This window comes from Equus quagga, chromosome 3 (genome assembly GCF_021613505.1).
Source record: "Equus quagga isolate Etosha38 chromosome 3, UCLA_HA_Equagga_1.0, whole genome shotgun sequence".
In the NCBI taxonomy this organism is placed as follows: Eukaryota; Metazoa; Chordata; class Mammalia; order Perissodactyla; family Equidae; genus Equus; species Equus quagga.
This window is the reverse complement of record NC_060269.1, coordinates 51,098,516-51,123,962: the sequence shown is the minus strand read 5'-3', so window position 1 is coordinate 51,123,962 and position 25,447 is coordinate 51,098,516. Positions and strand designations below refer to the sequence as shown.

At 37.3% G+C, this 25,447-nt stretch overlaps 1 protein-coding gene across 1 annotated transcript in view; it reads right to left on the bottom strand.

Annotated features, from left to right (window-relative positions):
* Positions 1-1,131: 1,131 nt before the first annotated feature.
* The window catches only part of CPE (carboxypeptidase E), a 106,715-nt gene continuing 82,399 nt past the window's right edge, over positions 1,132-25,447 (bottom strand). Inside the window, exons 4-9 of the mRNA XM_046657325.1 lie at positions 20,539-20,656; positions 19,148-19,330; positions 11,360-11,499; positions 6,534-6,633; positions 3,794-3,912; positions 1,132-2,198 (exon numbers count right to left, since the gene is read on the bottom strand). Coding sequence (XP_046513281.1) covers positions 2,100-2,198; positions 3,794-3,912; positions 6,534-6,633; positions 11,360-11,499; positions 19,148-19,330; positions 20,539-20,656 — 759 coding nt within the window. The 3' untranslated portion in view covers positions 1,132-2,099. The remainder of the gene's footprint in view (positions 2,199-3,793; positions 3,913-6,533; positions 6,634-11,359; positions 11,500-19,147; positions 19,331-20,538; positions 20,657-25,447) is intronic.

Sequence of the window (25,447 nt, the reverse complement as noted above, 5' to 3'; positions counted from 1 at the left end):
CTTTGACACCTAGCTCTCTGTCACCATCCACATCTAATCCCTCAGCAAGACCTGTAAATTCTACCTCTGAAATATATCACAAATCCACCCCACTTCTTCTCATCTCTACTGCCATGACCTGATCCAAGTCACCTCTCTCCTAGACTCCTGAAATGGCTTCCCAACTGGCCTCCACTTTTGTTTCTACTCTCTACACAGTAGCCAGAATGACCTTTAAAACAAATTAGATCATGTCCCTCCTCACTTAAGAACATTCAGCAATTCTAAAAAAAAGCATCCTAAATCTTCAAGTCTGGTCCATAAGGTCCTGCATGATTTTGTCCCTGTCCATTTTCCTGGCTTCTACTTCCCACTTCCCACACGTCTCTGCTCCAGTCATTCTGTCCTTCTTTTAATCTTCCAAGCTATATTCTTTACTATCCCGATGTCTTTGTACATGCTGTTCCTTCTGGCAGAGACTGTTAGATGCTCACCAAAGGCCATATTCTCCTCACCTACCTAGGTGTGCTGCTAGACTACATTTCCCAGACTCCTTTGCAATTATTGTGGCCAGCAAATAAAATTATAGACAATGTGATGTGAGCAGAAGTGATGTATACCACTTCCAGGCCTGGCCCATAAATACATCCCCCACATACTCCTCCATGCTTTTTCTCCTTTCCCGTTAGTGGCAATGGAGATGACTATCATGCGACTTTGGTGGCCACATGTAGAAGATAGCAAATCTTCCGTCAGAATGAGTCCCAGAATGACTGTGTGGAGAAAAGCCATCTCATCTTTGTCTTCTGCCCAGCACAGGTACCTGAGTTAGAAATACACTTCTATTGTGCTTAAGCCATTATATATTTGTGGGTCTATTATTACAACAGTTAGCTCTATTTTAACAAAAACCTGTACTTGGAGCATTGGTCAACCACACCACCGCCACAACATGCACACCCCCACACATATCCCTCTACTCAGTCACTCTGTGTTGCTCACACGGACTCATATTTCAGGTCTGGGCTTTCACGCATTGAGAGGCCATCCCTGAGTCCCCTCATTCAGTCTAATTTAAGTTGCTCTGACATTCTCTTTCTCCACACACTATTCTTTCCCGTGATTTTACTCAACACAATACATAATTACATATTCATTTGTGTGTATATTTATTTAAAGTCCATGTCCATAACTGATCCATAAGAGCCATAGAATCAGAACCTTTTGTCCACCACAATAATATACACAGAGCTTGCACTGTGCTTGGCATACAGCAGTCACTTAATGAATTTTAAAAAGTAGAGAATGAACAAATGAGAGGGCACTATCAAGGGAATATGTTTTTTTATCAGCAGACCACAACTCTAGACCGAAAACCATAAAGAATTAAAATACAGACCATGGGGATTTTTTTTTTTTACTTTTATTCATTCAGAATGCAAATCTGGGCCAATCTACAACCAAGAGAAAACCCTAAACTTTGAAGTAGTGTTAATAGGCTGAATAATACAACGACATTGTCCCTATATGTACAAGCAAATCAGTTTCTATTCCTTTCATTAAACCTCTTGCCAAACATTTACATTCTCTTTCCATTAAATGCATTAACAAGATTATGCTTATATAGCTTGTCAGCACAAGAGACAAATGACAATTTAAACTGAACTAGTTAAGTCTTGCAGTATAGTGCTCACAACTCCAAGCTGTAGCTATTGACCTTTTCAATGGCATTCACTATGTGACACTGTCACCAATTACATTAAAAGGACTTCATTAATTTTTAAAAGTTAGAATTACTCAAAAAGTTCAGTAATGTAAATAACTCATGAAATATTGCATTTAAGTCTAAGAAGGCAAGATCACTTAAATCTTTTCTACAGTCCTCTGTGTAATATATGTAGGAAAATGAATGTTATATAAGAGAAGAAATTGACCAAAATTCTTACATTTTGACCTAAGAGTCTAACTATTTATTTTAAGTAATTTCTATTAATATTTAAATGATTAAAAAATAAATCAATGTTAAATATTAACTGCACAGAATCTAAAAGAAAATGGCCACATTACATCATAATACTACATTATCTAGATAGATTAAAAGCAGCTAAGTAGAAGCCTTCTTAAAAATTTAAAGTTTCTGACATCATTTTCCACCATTCCATCAATTCTTCCTTTTCCTCTTCTTTCCTTTCAGAAAATGACTCCAGTTCAAAATCAACCTAAAGGAGAAAATCAAGAATATTTTGTCATCAAACTGAATATGTACTTTTAAAAGCTGGGGGAAAGAAAGCAGTTTTAGAGTTTATAGGATAAACTCAATCTAGCCACCTGAATTAAAGTATATTCTAAAAAATCTCTCATGATAAACAAAAGACACTTTCAGGGAAAAAAATATCAAAAGCCATATGTTTGAAATGTGCTTTGATCTAAAAGCTTTGTAGGATTATTTAAAGCAGATTATTTAAAGGCAGTCTTTTCCCCCAACAAAAGGATGTAATTTACAATTAATTTTCTGCCTTTGACTGTTTAGTGAGCCTCTCCAGTCAACCTTGAATTTTCTCCTAATACCTGGGGGAATGTGGAAGAATGCAGTTTAGTGTCTTGGTGTCCCAAACAAGATTCTGCCTTCCAGAATCTTAAATCTGTTAAAGAAACTGATGGAAGCACATACATCTCCAAACCACCACAGAGGCCAGTGGCCCAGGAACTCAACCCTCCCTGTGAACTGGGAGTCCTCAGCAGGTCTATAGAGAATTCATACACTTCAGCATAAAGCGTATGCTGAAATATGAAATATGAAAATATGCAGCCCCCAACCCCAATCCTCCTTGGACCTCTTGATTTCTACGCTTCCATTCTAGGTGGAATTAAGATTTCTTTGATTTGGCCTCTTATACCCCTGGCTATTTAGGAATGTAACTCCTCACTACCTCCTTGAACTAACCCATGCTAGAAAGGCTAAGGATCAAAATAGTTGAGCCTTTTACAACCCAGTCCTGGAGCTACATTTTTGAGGTTTTATTTGCCCAGATTTATTTCCTGATTTTAATACATATACAGCCTAATGTACATATACACCCAAACAAAACCAAAGCACCTGTTAAAAACTCAAGATATTTTGTTTGCAAAACCCAAGGATTTATACTCAAAACTTTGGGTCTCTAAATAAAAATACAATAAATTCCTTTCAAGTTAGCCTTTTGCTTGAAAATCCTGTAGGCCATTTCATGGTCCCAGTAATGGCACAAAGATAGCAGTAAAATCCTGCACAAAGAGAAGTTTTGGCCTTATCACCATCACCATCCTGGCAAAGTAAATGGTATCTACTTAAATAAGATACAGTTTTTGATAGTGCTTAGCACATAGGGCCCTGCTCATAGTATGTGCTTACTCAATGTGTGGTTAATGCCTAAAATTATCTTGAAAGCATAAATTATTTTCCCTAATACTTAATGAACAGGGTATCTATTAAGTGCCAGGGATAAAAGATAAATGGAACAGAATTTCATTTACATTGAAATCAAGGGTGGCAACTAAAAGTTTAATTTTTTAAAGTTTTATTCGATTTTCTTGTGGATCTCTTTAAAAACTGAGAACCAATAACAGAGCTTCACACTGAGTGGTGGTATTAAATCATCCAATGAGACCTTGGGCAAGTCACTTACTTTGCAAGGCCTCAGCTTTCTCACCTGTTAAATGGGGATAAAGGTACCTACCTCATAGGGTCATTATTCAGATTAAATATAAGTCACTTACATAGGCCTGACACATGGTAAGTGCTTAATAAATCTCACCTATTATTATGATTACTTACCCCAACAGCAGGGCTATAAGGAACTGCTACTTTCTTTGTTATCGCCAGATAGCCTGGAGCTGAGGCGGTAAGTTTATAGTTTCCAGGTACAAGCAATCTCCAGTAATCACCATCCTTTGCTGTAGAGAAACATAATATCAAATCGCAAGACACATACAGGAAACGCATAATGATACCATCTAAGGAATATTCACTATACTGCAGTTCAACTTCTTTGTTTCTCTATTTTTAAAGTAGATGCTTATGGAATTTGATGAAATTCCATTGAAAAGAGTGTGGAAACTCTCTAGAGGGTATCATTTCTATAGTAATTTTATAAATATTAATGTTGAATTGTCTAATAAATCTTCTAAGATAATGAATCTTCATAAGCAACTCAGGAGTGACACAAGTAAAAAGATATACAATGTCCCCAAGTGGTGGGGTCAGAGCATCTGGCATCATGTTTTGATTCTTGCCAAGGATCTTGCAAGGTGACGATCTGATGGTCTGAGAGTCAAGATCAGTGTTTTACAAAGTGTGGCCCAAAGGTAGTCTCACCAGAAACTCTGAGGCACTTGTTAGAAATTTACTTTTCTAAAGATTCAGAATATGGTGGTCTGGAGTGTCTTCTAGGAACTGAATTTTCAACAAGTTCTCCAGAGAATTCTTAAGCAGAGTTACGTTTCACACTCTTCCACTCCCTACATATCTGCAGTTCCCTCCTAACCTAGATTAGGATCCTGGCCCACCACTATACTCACTCTCATGCATATGCCTTCAACTCATTTCCTGCGTGGCAAACCACCAACCCTGGATAATTTCCAACTCTCTATGCCTACCTCCATGCGGCCGCCAGGAGCTGGAGCAAACACACAGCCACGCTGATCTGTCTCTGATTCATAAACACGAGCCTTCCACAGGTCATGGTACTGTCCTGTCTTCCTTCTAGTCACTCCCTCCCTAGTGGTTCACTCTCCCATTTTCCTAGATGACTGCATATCACTGGGAAACTTGGTAGGATGCAAATTCTACTTCACTAGCTCTGGGGTAAACCCTGACATTCCGCATTTCTAACCAGCTCCAGGGTGATGCTGAATTCAGCTGCTAGTAGGGGGCTATACTTTGAGTAGCAAGGTCCCAGGAGACAATTCAGACATTCTCCTTTTTCCTATCACCTCTAACACATCCCCTCATCCTCACTCTCAGTTGATGCTTTACATCTTATTTCACTGTGAAAATAGAAACAGTCAGAAAAAAATAAACACCCATCACCATCTCTTCCACAGATGTAAACACCACATCTTTTTCCAGCTAGTGCCTCATTTATCTTCTTTGCTTTATAGCAAAATTTCTAGAAAGATCTGTCAATATTCTCTATATCTAATGTCTCTCCTCCTAGTCTCCCTTGGACCTCCCCAACCAGGCTCCCACTTCTCCAGTGAAACAGATTTTGTAAAGATTCTCCACACTAGTTTACTCATAAGGTTCATGTGACCTGACACTTTTTAGCACTCCCTCCTTCTTGAAGCACTTCTAGGATTTCGGGACAACACAGTTTTCTCTCCAACTTAGATTCTATTGCTGGTTCCTCCTTCCTACACTGCCCTCGCACAGCTGGAGTGTCTCAAAGTCCATTCCTCAGATTTCATTCCTTTCCACCTATTTTATTCCCTACGTTAGATTTTCCTAAAATTTTCACATCATGGATGCAGAGAAAATATTTGTATGGCATGCTAGGGTGAACAGATAGATAAGGTTTCCTGTGGTAGGAGGGGATCAACATATGGGCGCCATCTTTAGGAGCCCCCTCCCTGAGGACTGAGGGGAGAGAGATCTTGGCCCAGATTCTGGTATGTTGGTTGGAAAGGTGTGCTGGCACTTAGCACGTTGTTAATAAATATTTATTGAATGAATAAAGAGAATTTTAGAGGACAAATGTTAAGGATTAAAAAATACAAATTATAAATGTAGGGGTTAAGAGAGAGGTAATGGTATAGAGTGGTTTAGGAAATAAGTTAAAGGTCAATTAAGTGTGAAGTCTAAAAATATGTAAAGAGTTTATAGCTAAAAAGATATTGTTGTTGACAAGATCCCAACAAACAACAGTTAAACTAAAACGAGCGGGATAGATGTTTATTAACAGGAGTAAGTAGGTTTGCCAGGAAAATACATCATTTTGCCCAAACTAGAAAAACAGAAATAAGGCTTTAAACCTAGATAAGTAACATCAACCTCAAGCCCGTAACATTCCGTTTTAACCTTGAATAAGTCTGGATTTATTATATGGATTAAATGAAGAAATGTATGAGAAATCCTAAATCCACAACATGCTGGCCATTATCTTCTTTCTTACTCTTTGCTCCCTCCTGAGGTCCACCAATTAACTGCTCATTAGTACATCTTCTTAAGAGATCAGAAAGACACTGATATTTTAACTCCAGCTAGTTCATCTTCCTTTGCCTCAAGAACTACAAATAGTCTCCAGTGGATGGCACCACCTCGCAGCTCTGGGGTGAGATAGCTGGAGAAAGGGCGCCACCTGCTGCTCCCCAATTTCTAAACTCACCCTGAGTAATAGCCTGACCTGCTCCCACAAATGAAATTTAACTAGATCAAAGCTGGAGAGAGAGGAGGTAAAGAGATATGAGGCATTTAATTGTTTTGCTTAGAATAGCATATGAATTACAATTAGCAGGAAAAGTAATCACGTTCTTGTGTATAACACAAGAGCCTCCGGATGACAGCAAAGAACACCCACCAGATGTAATATCATGGTCTATTCCTTCCACGGAGATGGTTGCATTGGCAATTGGGTTACCTTGAAGGTCTCGGACAAATCCTTTAACTCCTCGGTGTATCTGGGAAGGTCAAGGACAACCAAAAAATGCATATTAGAAATGACCTAAAAACACACTTCATATCAAGAATCTCCTTATTTTATAGCAAAATACCGTAGATCCTCACTGTTTAAGAATCAAAACATGTTCAAATGGCCACTGAATTTTTTGAGCACTCTCTATTCTGCTTTTTCTCAAGTGGACAAATGAGAAGTAATCCCCTGAAAATTGATACCTTGTTGTGAGTCAAAGAAAGACTGTGAAGTAACTTCCAAACCATCAAAACAAAAAAACAAAAAAGAAAGTCTGTTATATCTGTAAAGTAGTTCTGGTCTTAGCATATTTCATTACTTTCTCTCTGTTTTAAATTTGGTCACTTGTATATAGATTATATGACCACTGTCAGTTAATAAGAATATTTACATTACAGCCCTTTAATATTTGTTCATCTTGGATAAAAAGATATATACTGATATAAAAAGACTACTTTTGCAGTAAGCCCATTAACAATATTATTTTGGTTGACAATAAGTAACATGAAAGATCAGTGAACTTCACAGCTGAAAATTGGATTTAGAAATAAAATGGAAGAGTTTCTATTGAGAATAATCCCCCTGAATTAAGTTGCAGTCATCAACTAACGCCATGTAAACTACAAAAACAGCTTTTTCCTTTATTTTTAAAGATAAGTCAATATGTGTTTGAAGTGACAGAGAGTCAATTCAGGTCTTGAGAAAGTACTGCTTCTGGAATATCAAGCGGTAATTCATTAAGCTTGATTACTTAACAGAACATGTCCCAACCTCCCAATGGCCCAGGTTGCTCCTCACTCAAAAGGCCCTAGAAAATGAATTTTCTTTTGCAATGATGATATTTGAATATTTCTCTACAGAAGATAGAGTAAGGTTCGAATATCCCTTTGTCATAAAAGGATAAATTTGGCAGTGGTACAATGTTTTATCAAAGAGATGCCCCTGGTTATCAGCAAATCTTCTTGCATTTGCTATTTTTTTTTAAAAAAGTAGAACCTCTAAAACTCTGTAAAAAAAACATAAAATTCTTTTCTCTAAAGGCAATTTAGAAACGGTAAAAAACTATACATGTTGTCAGTAATTATAATTTTATTGACAATAAGTATAGTGAGAAGAGAGTAAATATATTTTAAAAACACAAAGACATTTTTAAGATCTAGTGAACCTTTGACTTTTCCCCAAGATTTATCTATGAACCAGCCAACCAAAATTGAAAGAGATTGAAATTTAGCCACTGGAAACAGGCTTTCTGAATGAAATTCACATGGTGAAAGTGGCTGAGGATCGGAAAAATCGTAGAGATGAGGAAGAGAGATACACACAGAGGTGGCATAGAGCAGAAAATCAGAGCAAAAACACAAACTTTAAATTTCTTAATATGAGGGCTGTCTAAAGAATCTTAGAAAGCTTGTAAAAGAGGAATTATTTACCCACATGTATTTTGTTCATCTTGAGGCACTATAATTCTGAAATTATCAACATTATAAACTTAAAAGAAACGAGTTTTAAATTTCCTTATCATTTAAAATAAGTCTAACATCTCAAAACATACAAAGCACTTGTATTAGGCACATCTACCCAGTTAATATTCATGACTACTTTTTTCTGCCTCTGCAATCCAAGACTTACATTACAGTATGTGGTTTAACAAATAGTTAAGTATATGTCTATTGCTGATATGCCAATTGTGGAGCAAGTTTTTCTGTTTGAAAAATTCCACAGTAGTAATAAATCTCAATAGAAATGTTACAGGCTATCACAACCCCTCACGAATGCAGACTGGAAAACATTGTCACTTTATGGCTTTTGCAAAGGAAATCACACAAGTTCACATTACACTCTTGACTGGAGAAGCTATTTACTACACTTGTCCCTCCTGTAATGCTCTTTCCTCAAATTCCAGGACATTTCAATCAACCAAGGCTAAAAAAAACATCCAGAAGATTCTCCATTGTTGCTAGGACTGTTTATATCAATAGTCCTTAATCCCTTGTGTGCTTGAATGTCACCCAGAAAGCTTGCTGCTGTGGGGATCCTCGGGTCCTGCCCTGCAAGGATGTGAGTCAATGATGGGACAGACACTCACTTTTAACAAGAACCTAGATGATTCTGATGCAGGTGCCCATGAACCATTCTTTGTGAAATTCTTTGGGAATTTTGAGAACTAGACTGTTCCAGAGCTGTTGAGTGAGGGGCTCTCTACCACAGCAAACCATTTACCCGAATTATCTTTACAATCCCAGCTCCTGCAAACTTCCCTTTAAAGTTCTGCAAGAGATTTTCTCTCAATTACAGACTTAGGACTCCTAATCACCTATTTTCCATGAGTCGTAAATTAGTCCACGCTTAGATTTTAGGCCCAGGTGTTCAATTACTAATCACCACCATACTCTGTTTCACTGTCAAGAAAACAATTTCAACACAGAATTTCTGGCAGTCTGCACTGATCTTTCATCAGCCTTTGATTCTCTCCACTGGAGTGTTCTGTGAGGCAAGCTGTATGAGCTCACTGTAAATACCGCTCTTTCTGCTTCTGCACTGCACGGCTTGCACCGTATCATCGATGCCGTAACAAGGTGGATCACACAGATCTGTGGACGGATCAAATTCTCATTCCAAGCGGCATAAAACAAGACTGTATGACCTGGTCCCTCTTCTTTTCAGCTTATTTCTTTATAAATTGACACAGCTATTCGACGAACTGAGACATGCCCACCTGCCACCATAAAAATGACAAATATCTTCCTCTTTCCTGATGGCACACATTTGTATTCTATTTTGTTTTGTATTGCATTCTTTCACAAGAGCTAAGAGAGGTAGGCAGCAGCTGAACTTGTTTTTTAACTGTTGATCAGAATAATAACCTTATTGGCATCAACCATAGTAAACCTCACAGTACGGATCCAAGCAGCCTTTCCTAAAGCCCCAGGACTGGGTAGGGACCCATCTGTGTACTAGCAGTGCTCCTTGTAGTTAACCTTTATTTTAGCTTTTAGCATTTAGCATCCTCTCCTGTGATTAGATATTCATGTTTCCAAAGTCCACTAATAAGAAGCCTTCTTCAAGGGCGGTCACTATCCCCAGTGCCTCACAGGACGCCTGCGACACAAAAGCAGCTCAATAACATTTTGTTGAAAAAATATGTAAATAAAATGAAAAGCATTATCTTGAAGAGGTATTCTTTGACATCTAAGTGGAGAACACACCAAATAGCCCCATTTTACTTCTTCTACCCCCAAAATACATTTTTCAGTTAACTTTGCTCTTGGAAGTTCTCTCCTCAGAGGAGACACTTTATAGGGGTTCCCACCAAGGGTGTTCCAGGGTCAACATGGCTAATTATCCGTAGCTTTTATTGTTGAAAACATACCTTTTTATGTTAACATGCAGCAGGAGTCCACTGACTGACAAGATCCTCTGTAATGGGTATTTTTCAATTACTGTCTGTCATCAGTGGATCAATTCTATGATAACCCCTTTTGGTAAGGTATTATATGGATATTTGACATGTGTAAAAGAACTATTATTTTTTAAATGCATTGGGCTCATATATATATACGTTTATATGTACCTATATACATGCAAATAGCTACACATTTATTTAACACCACTTGTTTATGCCAAATTAATTTAAAAATCAGCCTAGACTATCTGTTGGCGTGTGAAACTAACATCACTCTGCTTGACTTTGGGTGTAAATGACCACATACAGAATGGCATCTGAGGACTGTCAAAGCATTGCAGCAAGGAACAGAATCCTTAGAACTTTTCCACCACCACTGCCCCCCAGTGCCAAAGTCTACATAGCATAGAAGGGTGGGATTGGCAGGGGCCTGGCCTGGGTTGAGTCTGAGTAGGTATTTTATTCTAACAGATAGTGAGATTCCCCAAAATTGTGTACAGATCCCATTGGAATGGGTACAAAAGTGACTCTCTGGTCAAGATCTAGGCTTGGGGCATGAGAAACATAATAGCACGGTGATTCTGGATCTAGACACCTTGGATGCTGGCTGAGTGACTTCAGGGAAGCTGTTTAACTTCTCTGTGCCTCTGATTCCTCCTTCACAATTCAGGGAAGAAGAAGAAAGAGAAGGAGGAGAAGAAGAAATAACTTTCCTCACAGGGTTGTCAGGAGGATTAAATGCATCAATTACTACATGGAGGGCATTTAGAACAAGGCCTGGGAAATAGTAAATGCCAAATAAATGTAAGCTATCATTATTTTTATTACCTCAGACCCAGCTAAGTCTAGGGTGAGACAAGTGAGGCATGTGGAGCACAAAATTTAAGGAGGCACTCACACTCAGGTGCTGGTCCTATATCTGCATGCCCCTGAGTGCAAATGCCTCCTTAAGTTTTGTAACCTAGGTGCCTCACTTCCCTCATTCTAGTCCTGGTCCTGCCTGGGATGCCTGACAGGCCCAAGGGGATCAGGGTGGAGGAGGGTCCAAGGATTGCCCTTGCTGAGAGCACTCTAATGAAAACAGAGCTTTGCCTCGCTTCTCCACCGCTCTCCAATATCATCACTTCTCAGTGAATAGTCACCAACCACAAAACCTATGTTAAATGAAAGCCTATTTGAACCACTACTGACACGTTTTCCAAATTTACCATCCTCATTCTGGGTGGATGGATTCCCCTGGACTGGAAGGAGACTATTATACTCCAGGTTTAAATGCTTTTAAATCTCCCGTTTCATGCTGGAGACTGTTTACCTGCTCAAGGTAGCTAATGAGGGAATCTTTGTTATCCTCCCAGTAGCTCTTCAAGGTCTCTTCAGGTGGAAACTTTTCACAGCTAAGCTCCACAGTGATCTCGAAACAGTTGCTGCTGAGGTAATTGAAGTCTTGCATTCCTGCCAAAGCACCAAATGGAAAGTCAACATTTGCATGTGGTGACTAAATCTCTACACAGGCTGTTCTGCTGAATTGAGAGCCAAGTAAAAGACACACCAACCAGTGCATTTGGGGAAGCCTGTGGGAAACCTCAAGGGAAATCACCTACCATAAGGCAAAGAACAACGTACTTGGGAGATTCTTATTACCTCAATAGCACAAACTCTCTCAGGTTCTTAGGCAACCATTTAGCTTAATGTATTGCTGCTTCAGGGTGATAAAGCGGGCATCAGCCACGTTCCATATTGCTGGAATCAGCTTCAAAGAAAACAACAGGGGATTGATATCGCCAAGATGGTGAAATAGTTTTCTACTGTCTTCCCCTCAAAGAATACCAATTTTGACAGTCACCCATGAACAGAGTGCCTTTGTGGAAGTCTGGGAGTCCAGTGGAAAAGAGCCAGCACACCACTGGAGCAAAAAAAAAAATCCAAGATTGGATGCATTGTAGAGGGTAGGAGGAACAGTTTCACTTTCCATATGTCACCCCTCCCCCAAGGTGGCATAGCTCAGGGCCAAGAGAGACCTAATTAGTAGCATGAAAACATGAAAATATACAACACACTAGTAGAAGTAAGTATATAGTCAGATTCTGAATACTTAATACTGTAATGTGGTGGTGTATCAATCACTTGACTCTAGCAAAAAGGTCAAAGGACAAAAATATTAAAAATAATTATACCTATAATAAGTTGTTACACAATATGAAACAATGTAAATTGTGACTTCAAAACATAAATGGAGGAAGGGTTAAAAGGGTAGAGTTTGTGTTTGGGATAAAAGTTAGGTTGCTACCAGCTTAAAATAGACTGTTACATCTATAAAATGTTTTATGTAAGCCTATGTAACCACAAAGCAAAAACCTACAGTAGATTAAAAAATGCTAAAGAGGGGCTGGCCCAGTGGCGTAGTGGTTAAGTTCACGCACTCCACTTCAGTGGTCCAGGTTCCTGGTTTGGATCCTGACGTGAACTTATGCATTGCTTATCAAGCCATGCTGTGGCAGCCATCCCACATATAAAGTGGAGGAAGATGGGCACAGATGCTAGCTCAGGGCCAATCTTCCTCAGCAAAAAGGAAGGATTGGCAGCAGATGTTAGCTCAGGGCTAATCTTCCTCATTAAAAGAAAAAGTTAAAGAGAAAGGATTCAAAGCATACCACAACAGAACATCATCAATTCACAAAGGAAAAGAGCGAGAGAAAAAGCAAGGAACAAAAGAACTACAAAACAGTCAGAAAACAATTAATATGATGGTACTAATAACTTCTTACCTATCAATAATTACTTTAAATGTAAATGAATTCAATTCTCCAAACAAAAAGCATAGAGTGCCCGAATGGACAAGAAAATAAGACCCAACTATATGATGCCTACAAGAACCCCAAACTCACTTCAGCTTTAAGGACACACACAGCTCAAAGTAAAGGACTAGAAAAAGAGATTCCATGCAAATGAAAACCAAAAGAAAGCAAAGGTAGCTATATATCAGACAAAAATAGGCTTTAAGCAAAAAACTGTAACAAGAGACAAAGAAGGTCATTATATTATGATAAAGGGGTCAATGCACCAAGGGTATAACTATCAAAAATACATATGCACTCAATATTGGAGCAGCTAAATATATTAAGCAAATACTAACATATTCGAAGGGAGAAATAGACAATACAATAACAGTAGGGAACTTCAATACCCCACTTTCAGCAATGGATAGGTGGGTCATCTAGACAGAAAATCAATAAGGAAATATTGTACTTGAATTATACTTTACACCAAATCAACCTAACAGACACCTACAGAACATTCCATTCAATAGCAGCAAAATACACATTCTCCTCAAGCACACACAGAACATTCTCCAGGATAGTTCATAAGATAGGTCACAAAACAAGTCTTAGCAAATTTAAGAAGACTGAAATATACCAAGTATCTTTTCCAACCACAATGGGGTCAAACTAAAAATCATAACAGGAAGAAAACTGGAAAATTCACAAATATGTAGAAAACTAAACAACATACCCCCGAACAACAAATGGGTCAAAGAAAAAATCAAAAGGGAAACCAAAATATCTTGAACAAACAAAAAATGGAAACACAACATACCAGAACTTATGGGACACAGCAAAAGCATTCCTAAGAGGGAAGTTATTGCCTATCTTAAGAAAAAAGAAAGATCTCAAGTAAACAATCTAATCCTACATTTCAAAGAACTAGAAAAAGAACAAACTAAGCCCAAAGTTAGCAGGAGGAAAGAAATAACAAAGATTAGAGCAGAAATAAATGAAAGAGACCAGAAAAATAACAGAAAAGACCAATGAAACTAAAAGCTAGTTTTTTGAAAAGATACACAAAAAAGACAAATCTTTAGCTAGACTTACCAAGAAAAAAAGGAGAGAGGACTCAAAAAAATCATAAGTGAAAGAGGAGACATTACAACTTTTACCACAGAAATACAAAGTTTCATAAGAGACTACCATGAACAATTATAGGCCAACAATTGTATAACCCAGAAGAAATGAATAAATTCCCAGAAATATACAACCTACCAAGACTGAATCATGAAGAAATATAAAATCTGAAACAGACTAGTTACTAATAAGGAGACTGAATCAGTAACCAAAAACGTCCCCAAAAGAAAAGCCCAAGACCAGATGATTTCACTGGTGAATTCTACCCAATATTTAAAAAAGAAATAACACTGGGGCTGGCCCTGTGGCCAAGTGGTTAAGTTCGCGCGCTCCGCTGCAGGCGGCCCAGTGTTTTGTTGGTTCGAATCCTGGGCGCGGACATGGCACTGCTCATCAAACCATGCTGAGGCAGCGTCCCACATGCCACAACTAGAAGGACCCACAACGAAGAATATACAACTATGTACCTGGGTGATTTGGGGAGAAAAAGAAAAAAATAAATAAAAAATCTTCAAAAAAAGAATTGGGCAAAAGATTTGAATACACATTAAAAAAAAAAAAAGAAATAACACTAATCCTTATCAAATTCTTCCAAAAAATTAAAGAAAAAGGAACATTCCTAAACTCTTTTTACAAAGCCAGCATTATGCTGATACCAAAGCCAGATAAGGACACTACAGGAAAAGAAAACTACAGGCAAATATCCATGATGAATACAGATGCAAAAATTATCAACAAAATACTGGCAAACTGAATTCAACAGCACACTGAAAGGATCATACACCATGATCAAGTGGAATTTATCCCTGTGATGCAAGGATGGTTCAATATACACAAATCAATAAATGTTATATACCTCATTAATAGAATGAAAGATAAAAATCATATGACGTTCTCAAAAGATGCAGAAAAAGCATTTGACAAAATTCAACATACTTTCGTGATAAAAACCCTCAACAGATTGGGTATAGAAGGAATATACCTCAAAATAATAAAGGGCATATATGACAAGCCCACAGCTAACATCATACTAATTGCTGAATGGTTGAATGCTTTTCTTCTAAGATCAGGAACAAGAAAAGGGTGCCCACTCTTACCACTCCTATTCAACATTGTCCTAGAAGTCCTAGCCAGACCAATGAGGCAGGAAAAAGAAATAAAAGACATCCAATTTGGAAAGGAAGAAGTAAAATTGTCTCTGCCTGTAGATGATATAACCTTATACATAGAAAATCCTAAAGATTCCACCAAAAAAAAGTTAGAAGTAATAAAAAATTCATTAAAATTGCAGGATACAAAATCAACATAAAAAATCAGTTGCATTTCTAGACACTAACAACAAACTATCTGAAAAACAAATAAAGAAAGCAACCACATTTACAATAGCATCAAAAACAATAAAATACTTAGGAATAAATTTAACCAAAGAGGTAAAAGATCTGTACACTGAAAACTATAAGACACTGATGAAATAAATTGAAGAAGACACAAAGATATAGAAAGATATCCCGTGTGCATAGATGGGAAGATTGTTATAATGTCCATACAACTCAAAACCATGTACAGATTCAGTGCAATCCTATCAACATTCCAATAGCATTTTTCAAAGAGACAGAAAAAAAGAATCCTAAAATTCATATGGAACCACAAAAGACACTGAGTAGCCAAAGCAATCCTGAGAAATAAGAACAAAGCTGGAGGAATCACACTTTCAGATTTCAAACTATACTACTAGCTATAATAATCAAAACAGAATGATACCAGCATAAAAATAGACGTGTAGACAAATGGAACAGAGTAAGAGCCCAGAAATAAACCCTGGTGTACACAGTCAACTAATATCTGACAAGGGAGCCAAGAATACTCAATGGAAAAAAGATAGTCTCTTTAATAGGAGGTGTTGAAAAAGCTGAATATTTACATGCAAAAAAAACCGGAAATTGGACTTTTATCTTACACTATACACGAAAATTAACTCAAAATGGATTAAAGACTTAAATTTAAGACTGAAACTGTAAAGGCCCCAGAAGAAAACATAGGGAAAAAGCTCTTTGACGTAGGTCTTGGCAACATTTTACTGGATGACACCAAAAGCACAGGCAACAAAAGCAAAAATTACTAAGTAGGACTATATCAAACTGGATATAAATTGTACAGAGAAAAGCTTCTGTACAAAAAAAAATCAACAAAATGAAAAGGCAATCTACAGAATGGGAGAAAGTTTTTGCAAATCATAAATGTGATGAGGGGTTAATATCAAAGTATATAAGGAACTCACACAACTCAATAGCAAAAAAATAAACAATTCAATTTAAAAATGATCAGAGGACCTGAATCGACATTTTTCAAAAGAAAATATATAAATGACCAACAGGTACATGAAGAGGTGCTCAGTGTCACTAATGAGATATCACCTCACACCTGGTAGAATGACTATCATCAAAAAGACAGGAGATAAGTGTTGGCAAGGATGTGGAGAAAAGGGAACCCCTGTGCACTGTTGGTGGGAATGTAAACTGGTGCAGCCACTATGGAAAACAGTATGGAGGTTCCTCAAACAACTAAAAATAGAACTACCATACCATCCAGCAGTTCCTCTTCTGGGTATATATCTGAAAGAATGAAATCATTATCAAGAAAAAATGTCTGTACCCCTCTGTTCACTGCAGCATTATTCAAAATAACCAAGGCATGGAAACAACCTAAGTGTCCATCAACAGATGAACGGATAAAGAAAATGTGATATCTATCTACCTATTTATATCTATAGATAGATAGATATAGATATAGATATCTACACATACCACATAATGGAATATTATCCAGCCGTGAGAAATGAGGAAATCCTACCATTTGCGACAACATGGATGGACCTCGAGGGCATTGTGCTAAATAAGATGTCAGATAGAGAAACACAAATCCTATATTACCTCACTTATATGTGGAATTTTAAAAAAGCCAAACTCATAGAAACAGAGTAGAATGGTGGTTGCCAGGGGATAGGGGTGGGAAATTAGGGAGATGTTAGTCAAAGGGTACAAACCTCCAGTCACAAGATGAGTAAGTTTTGAGGATCTATAGTACAGCATGGTGACTATAGTTAATAATACTGTATTATATACTTGAAAGTTGCTAGATCTTAAATGTTCTCATCACAAAAAAATTAAAATAGTAATTATGACAGGTGATGGATGTGTTAACTAACCTTACCATGGTAGTCATTTTACAATACATACATGTATCAAATCACCACATTGTACACATTAAACTTACAATATATGTTAATATCTCAATAAAGCTGGAAAAAATAAAATTTTTAAAATAATAAATAAAGTTTTTTAAAAAAGAAGACTGCAGGGTGAAAGACGCCATCCTTCCTGGCCTACTAAAGAAACGTACATCTCTCTAAGCCTACCCCCCAACCAAGGAAGAATGAGGAGAGTCATGTACGATGATGATCCGACATACCATCCTATTCCTTAAGTCCAACCAGTATCAAGGTGTACTCCTGAGGGACTGGGAGTCTTGATAATAATTAATAATTAATTCAACAATAATTGGGTATCTACTACATGTAAGATATAATGATAATAATACTTCAAATTGCACCAAAGGGAAGATTCTGTATCCAGAACAACTTTAATTTTAACCTGATTCAAAGTAGCAATGAATGCTGTTGGTGCCCCAGATTGCCCCTGTTTTTCAGAGAATTGCTGCTAGAGCCACCTGGCTTGGGAGGTTACATCCTTCAATCTCCCACTCCCAGTCTCTCCACAGCAGCCCACAAACGGTGACTGACTAAGATGGAGCCACCAAAGGCTGGCGCCCTTGCCTCAAGGCAGAACAACCCTGCCTGTGACTTATGCTTGAGGCCCTCCTCCCAAGGGCTCAGGCCAAGGCTAGACTGCATCTGAGACCATATCCTGGCTCAGCTCTATCCCCTTCCTTACCCTGCTTCCCTCAGTTCCACACAGGGTCTTTCCTAAAGAGCGCTCCCTCGATAAATTATGAGCATCCGCACCCCTATCTCAGGCTCTGCTTTTCAAAAATCTGACCTAAGGCACTGATTTTATTCACTAGATAGAAAGCTAAAGAAAGTCAAAGCTTTCTTTTACTGTTTGATTGTCGTGGGCCATAATCATTGACTAAGATTAACATTATTATTATTATCATTATTTTACTAATAGGAATTACTTGGTATTCTGTAACAATGCACTGGTTGTCCAAAAAGGTAATTCCAAAGGAATTACTAAAGTTTTCATAAAAACTGAAGTATAAAATTACGTTCTATCTGAAGTATTTGACATAGTCTAAATCCTAAATCTGACATAGACTTTATTTCTCAAGCTATAACGTGGGGGACAGAGGGGGGAGTGCTAAATCTAAACAAACCAAAACCCTACAATTAGCTAGTGCGCTACTGCCCTAAGGAATTCTCGTCTTCATGTCCAGGTGGGCTGTAGAAAATTTTCCGTAGGCAAAGAGGAAAACAAAACATAGCAGTATCCTTACACGTCCCTCTTCACCCTTGGTAGAGGTGAGTATTATATAACTGTTGGTCCAGGTAGCCATAAACATAAGAGCTCCACAGAGTCACATGGGGCAAAGGGAGCCATGAGAGCTGCCTTGGTTGTCTAGAAGATGCTTCCTCCAGTGGCTGTGCTGCAAGCCGGCTTTTCCCTTTCCAGACTCCATAAAAGGTGAAGAGCCTCCTGATCTAATAGTGCTTATTACAGTAGTGAATATAAATTAAATATTGCACATCAAATAGTCCCCATTATCCCATCATTTAAAAACAAAAAAGTATGTGAACCAAGATATGCTAAAGGCCAAGGCCTGCCCTCTAAAATATACATTTACCTATGGTAAAACTTGGCTAACATAGAATCAGGATGCTATCTTACTCCATAATGCCAGAATTTGAAAAGTAGGCTCATTGACAATATTCAATTTATATGTTTTCCCAATGGACGTCCTCAGTTCATTTCCTATATCTCTTCAATTAGCATCCTGATTTTTAAAACTCAACAAAAAGATATATAATAGGAATCATTCATGCAGAAAACTGATTAATTTTAATGGATGAACTACAGGTTCAGTCTATTTCTTAATGACTAAAGAGGACTGAAGATTCTCTAAATCTAAATGGTAATTATAAATAAGCCACCATCACATAATCAAAGAGCAAAACAGAAACTCACCACCAGGTACACTGTACCAAGCAGCACCATTAGTTGTTCCATCTACAAAGCTGCTGTCATCATCGTTCTTACGACATGGTGGCCGATTGGGGTCAGACATGGGTGGATTAAAAGAGGAGTAGGCCCGGGCCAAGCTTTGGAAAATGGCATCATCTGGGCAGGAGCTATATTCATGAGCACTACCTAGAAAATAAACCCACAAGATTAAAGAAACTGACACAGACCAAGGAGCAGCGCATGTTTCTGAAGAGTGATTCAGTGTTGATCTCTTGCTGGTGCATTTTTTCAGCTATGTCACCATGGGAAAGGAGCAAAGGTTTCAGTACTCAACAATTACACATCGTTTTTAGGTTATATAACTTCCATTCCTAATATCACAAAGTAGAAATTGGGTAGAATGTACATTCTACTTATGAATTGAAACCTTCTCAAGAAAAGATGATAAGATCATAGTAAACTGGACCTGGGAAAACAATAAGAAGATTTCCATTGTTAAAATTTTTAATTTAAAAAATCTACCTGTACTAACCTCATAGCCACTGTGAACCTCTCTCACACATACTTTTCAGTATCTGAGTTTAGAGTTAAAAAAAAATCTCCCATGTGTATTATGGAAAAAAAGAATATATATTTTGATAGACTGTATTCTTATTCATGTATTATAAAATATGCCAGGCTTTTATTTCCCAGCTATTGACAAAGCCCAAAGTCTAAATTCTAACTCTGTTTCACCAAAGACTTTCTTAAAAGTTCAAAGTTTCCAATATCTAAAATTGTCATCCTGTGTTTACAAAGAGGTAACTCTTCAAAGGCCCCTGAGAACTGATCCAAGCAGAAAATCTTCTGGAGCAACAAAAATTAAGCGGAAAATAGCTATCTGGCTAAAGCTTGCTGTGCCTGAAGCTGGCCTACAACTAATTGGCAAACCAAGGCACTACTCCCCCTCCCTGACAACACTAGAAACAGTTCCAAATGCAAAAGTGTGAGAGCATAAGACACACGTAAGAGATCCACATGGTTCCTGACCAAGCGCCAAGAGGTTGCCTCCATTTTTAGCCATCTTGTACACAAACCTGTGTAACTTTCATTATCTCTCCATTTTACCAGGGTCTAAGAGCTACCCAACTTCACGACTTCCATTTTCTCCCTTTCTTCTGTCCAAGTATTCTGTCAAGACCACGTTTCTGTTAACCCAAACTTTTAAAAAGATTTAGTCTTTTTCTGCCAAATATATATGCCAATGGCCCATGAAATAGTTAAGGGATGTTGCTGTTAAACGTGTATTTCTACAGGGAAAATCACTTAAGAGACTATTACAGAAACCATCATACAAAGCCTTGTAAAGTAATTGTAAATCTGGAAGCAATTAGAGCAGCAGTAAGAACACCTACCACTCCGCGTCTCATCATATGGATAATTGGCCACAAGGTCTCCTCCGTGGAGATTGGCAGAGAGAACAAAAGGAATATCCATAATCCAATGAATGACAGCCTTAGTCTCAGGAGCAAGCTGTATTAAAGATTAGAGATGTAAGGGATTATAAATTTGGTAATCACTGGTGAGATCACTTGACAGAAAAGACATAGAAAAGGTTAAAACAAATCACAACCTGAAAGCTGGTCATATTTCAAGCACTTTGTGGTTGTTTTCATAGAAAAAGAAAAGTCCCTATATGAGCAGCATTCCCCATCTCTATCTTTCTAAGACTTAAAAAGTATGTCAATAGTGTTTAAATTTCCTTAAAAGTTCTACTTCTGTAGACTGCCAGCTTTTCTCTCTTTTTAACTTGAAAACCAGCATGCAAATCACTTAGAAATTTTGGGACATCTCCATCTGATCTGTGTTAATAATAGCTCAGGATAAGACATGGAGAAAAGAAAATAGTTGAACCGCAGAACAGGGGGTTTTTTTCCCTATGGTGGTCCAACTCTAGAAACGTGGTAAATTTTATTTCCAATTTTCGCTTACTATTTTTCCAATTCTCTTGAACTACTTCTAACATCGTCCCTATAAAAAAATATATTAGAGGGGCCGGCGCCCTGGCCGAGTGGTTAAGTTCGTGCGCTCCGCTGCAGGTGGCCCAGTGTTTCGTTGGTTCAAATCCTGGACCCGGACATGGTACCGCTCATCAAGCCACGCTGAGGCAGCGTCCCACATGCCACAACTAGAAGGACCCACAATTAAGAATATATAACTATGTACTGGGGGGCTTTGGGGAGAAAAAGGAAAAAAATAAAAATCTTAAAATATATATATATATATTAGATTGGGTCTCTTTCAGAGCTCACTGTAAAATATCAGTTTACTTTGGGATGATCGCCTTAAATTTTAAAACAAAAGGCAAAAGTTTCAGGAATTCATGTTGTCTTCTGAATGATTCACAGCCCCTCGAAGCAAAACAAAAGGAGAAAAAATTTATACCAAAGAATTCATCTGGAATCAAAAGCTTGATATTTTTATGTGAAGAGTTTTTAACAGCAACTAGGAAGACTGTCAAAGTCCCAAGTACCTCTTTGATTAAGAAAAAAAAAAAAAGCTTTTACTGGAGATGTAATCCGTACTCTTCTTTGGCACATAAAGTCTAACAGCATCAGTAGGGTTTGATGGTCATAATAAGATTCTGTATTTGTGTATCTCTGTTGAGTTTATGAATAGCTCTCACATGCACTATTTAATCAACCTTCACAATGTCCCCATTGGATAAGCAGAGATATTCATCCCCATTTCACAAGGAGGAACCTGAAGTTTGGGTGCATTAATAACACATCCAGATTCATAGAGCTAAGGATTCAAATCCAGTCTATGAAACCATAAAGCCCACGCTATTTTTAGTTTATCAGCTTTAATGTATCAAAACTATCCTATTTTTCATGTGAGTTACTCATTATTGTGGAAAACTGTAGAATGGGGTGTTGTTTTTATTATTATTTGTTTGGTCTATCTTATTCTCACTACAAAAAAAAAATGTTCACTGTAGAAAATGTAGAGCAGACAAACACAAAGAAGAAAATTAAAATTACCCAAAATTTTACAACCTAAAGATGCCCACTACTACCATTTTCATAACTCTTTATCAGTCTTTTTTCAATGCACTTATATAATTTTTTAAATGTGAACATTTATATACCATTTTGTATGTTGCCTTTTTTCGCTTGAAAACAGATAAACACTTTTTCATGTCATTGAATACCCTTCTAAATTATGATTTTAACAGCTGAGTAACATCCAATGTATGGATATATCATTCTTAAACATGAACAAAATAATAGCTCATACTTATTAAACATTTTCTGTGTGACGCATTGAATTCTCACATCCTCCCTGTAAGACAGGGACCACAAGACCCCCATTTTACAGATGAGTAGACTGAGACACAGAGAAGTTAGGGAACAGCATGGGGTCATTCAGTTGAGAGTGACAGAGCCTGGACTCAAGCCCAACCGGCCAGGCTCCAGAGCCATTGCACTAGCACTAGCAACATCCAATTGATGGGAGGGGCTCAGGGGAGATAGGGAGATGTGGTCAAAAGGTGCAAACATTTAGCGATAAGATGAATAAGCCCTGGGGAATCTAATGTGCAGCCTGGTGACTTAATAATACTCTATTGTGTACTTGAAATTTGCTGAGAGAGAGGCTCACAGCGCTCTCACCACAAAAGAGCAGAAAGGTAACTATGTGAGCTGACGGACATGTTAATTAGCTTGAGTGTGGTAACCCAAATCATCATATTGTACACCTCTAATCTAGACAATTTTTGTTTGTCAATTATACTTCAATAAAGCTGGGAGGAAAAATTTCCAAATGTTGTTTATTTAAAAAAAAAAGATACTGTGAACACCCTTGTAGCTATTCTTCGTGTAGATCTGTACTTCCCTTAGGAAAATTCCCCGAGAAATGGAACGACTTGACCAAAAGCTAAGCACATGTTTAAATTTTATAGAATGTATTCCTAACTGCCTCCTTGTAAGATACAGCAATATATCCAGAAACAGTATATTAAACCTACCATTTTTAATCACTCTTACCAACACGGCATATGTGTTTTTTTAAGTTTCTCACTGACACATGACAAATAGAATTTTTTTTAATGTGCATTCTTCAACTAACTAGTAAAACTAGAACAGTTTTTATATGGTTAGTGACCATTTATATTTATTCTTCAGTGACATTTATACACGGTTTAACTGATTTTTCTATTGAAATGTGTAGCTTTTCTTATTAATTTGCAAGAGTTGTTTATTTAGTAAAAACGTTAACCCTCAGGGCTGGCCCCATGGCCGAGCAGTTAGGTTCGCACGCTCCACTGCAGGCGGCCCAGTGTTTCGTTGGTTCGAATCCTGGGCGCGGACATGGCACTGCTCATCGGACCACGCTGAGGCAGCGTCCCACATGCCACAACTGAAAGGACCCACAACGAAGAATACACAACTATGTACGGGGGGCTTTGGGGAGAAAAAGGAAAAAAATAAAATCTTTAAAAAAAAAAATTAACCCTCTACCTACTACACAGCATAAATATTTTCCAAGTTTGTCATTTGCTTTTCAAATTTAATAATAGAAATTGAAATACAGACCGTTAAGATGTTTATGTTGTCAAATCTACTGATCTTTTCTCCATGGTCTCTTCCTTTGCTTTTTATATTTCATTCATTCATTCAATAACTACTAAGTGGCCACTATGTGCTGGTTTCGATTTAGAAAGTTCTACCCCCCCCCAAAAAATGATATATTTACCAAAGTTTTCTTTTACTAGGTTCATACTTTTTATATTAAATCATAATACATCAAGGTTTTATTTTGATCAATGCTGATAATTGTGAGATGGACTTGTCTCCATTCCATTTATTAAGTAATCCATTCCTTCCACAGCAATCTGAATCACTCCCTTTTACAAATGAAATTTTTATACAACCCTAAATTTGTTTCTAGAGTTCAAATTAATTTTCAATTAAGCTCAAATTTTTATTGAAAACAACATAAAAAATAACTAATATAGGATATTTAATCAAAAGAATCTATAATGCATATGTTTTTTGTATAATGAATGTATCTTATTAGGCCTAATTGCTCTAAATGACATTAATATTGTATGATATGATTTTAACACACAATATTCTATAATATTCTGTTCAAAAGTTTTTCTTTTACTGCTGAATATGTTATCAGTCCTCTTCCTTGTACATCCCTCTCATTCCTTCTAGTTACTCAAATCCAATGGCTGGTGCTGACAAATATTTCAATGAGTCCAGAAGAGACAGCAATTTCTTGTTTGGAGAATCATTGAGGACCTCAGGAAGAGGTGGAACTTCACTATGTGTCAGGGAAAAAAATAAGGTAGGATTTGGATAGGAGAAGGGAGACAGGAGTAGTAAAAATAAGAAAGGAAGAGAGTACCCTTGGAGGAAGCAAGCACAATACCCTCTGGGGCGAAGGGCTAGTTTGAATAGAAGCTCAGGAGGCAAAGCCATCCTGGGAAGACTCTACTGTTGTATTTATTTACCTGAAAGGGTTCAAAACAGTGTGCATGGCATCCTTCCATATATTTATATGTTGATACGTGCATAAAAAGTAATTTTGAAGGATACACACCAAAAAGTGATTGGTGGTCATTTAAGAATATAAGGTAATAGGTTATTTTTCTTCCTATCCATATTTGCTTTATCTTTTTGTTGTAATAAAATATTAATTTTGTAACAAAAATCTTTTTAAAGAAACTGTCTTTTGAAACAAATTTAGAGATACAGTCCTGAATACACCAAGTCGTTTGTGGCTATTAGGTTTGGCCAACACTACTGCTAATATACATGTTACCAGTATGTTAAAAAGCAAGCAAGTAAATTCCACAATTTGATAAATTAAACTCAGTTTCTCTCTGACTATTAATAGAGTCTTTCAGGCTGACTAAATGCAGAGACTCCTTAGATACTGTAATTATATATTTAAGAAATCCATAGAGAAGCCTCTGAAACACCCCTGAGATGGGACCCTTAATAGGATCTGGAGTCAATTATGACCTATCCTTAAAGCTTCCATTTAAAGATGGTAAACATAGCTCAAATGTTATGCTCCATAATCAGATGGCTTTGGCTCTTAAAATGTATTAAAGTTATATTTATTCCATTTTCTTCACAACTATAGCCATTAAAGACAAGTATAAAATTAATAAAATCATTTGACTTATTTTAATTCACTCTATTTTCAAGCAATCCAGGCCAAGGCTCATGGAATGAGCCCAGAGAACAGTGGAAGTGACCCAGCTGAAGAGCTCAAGAGCAGATGAGAAATGACTTTGCAGGAAGA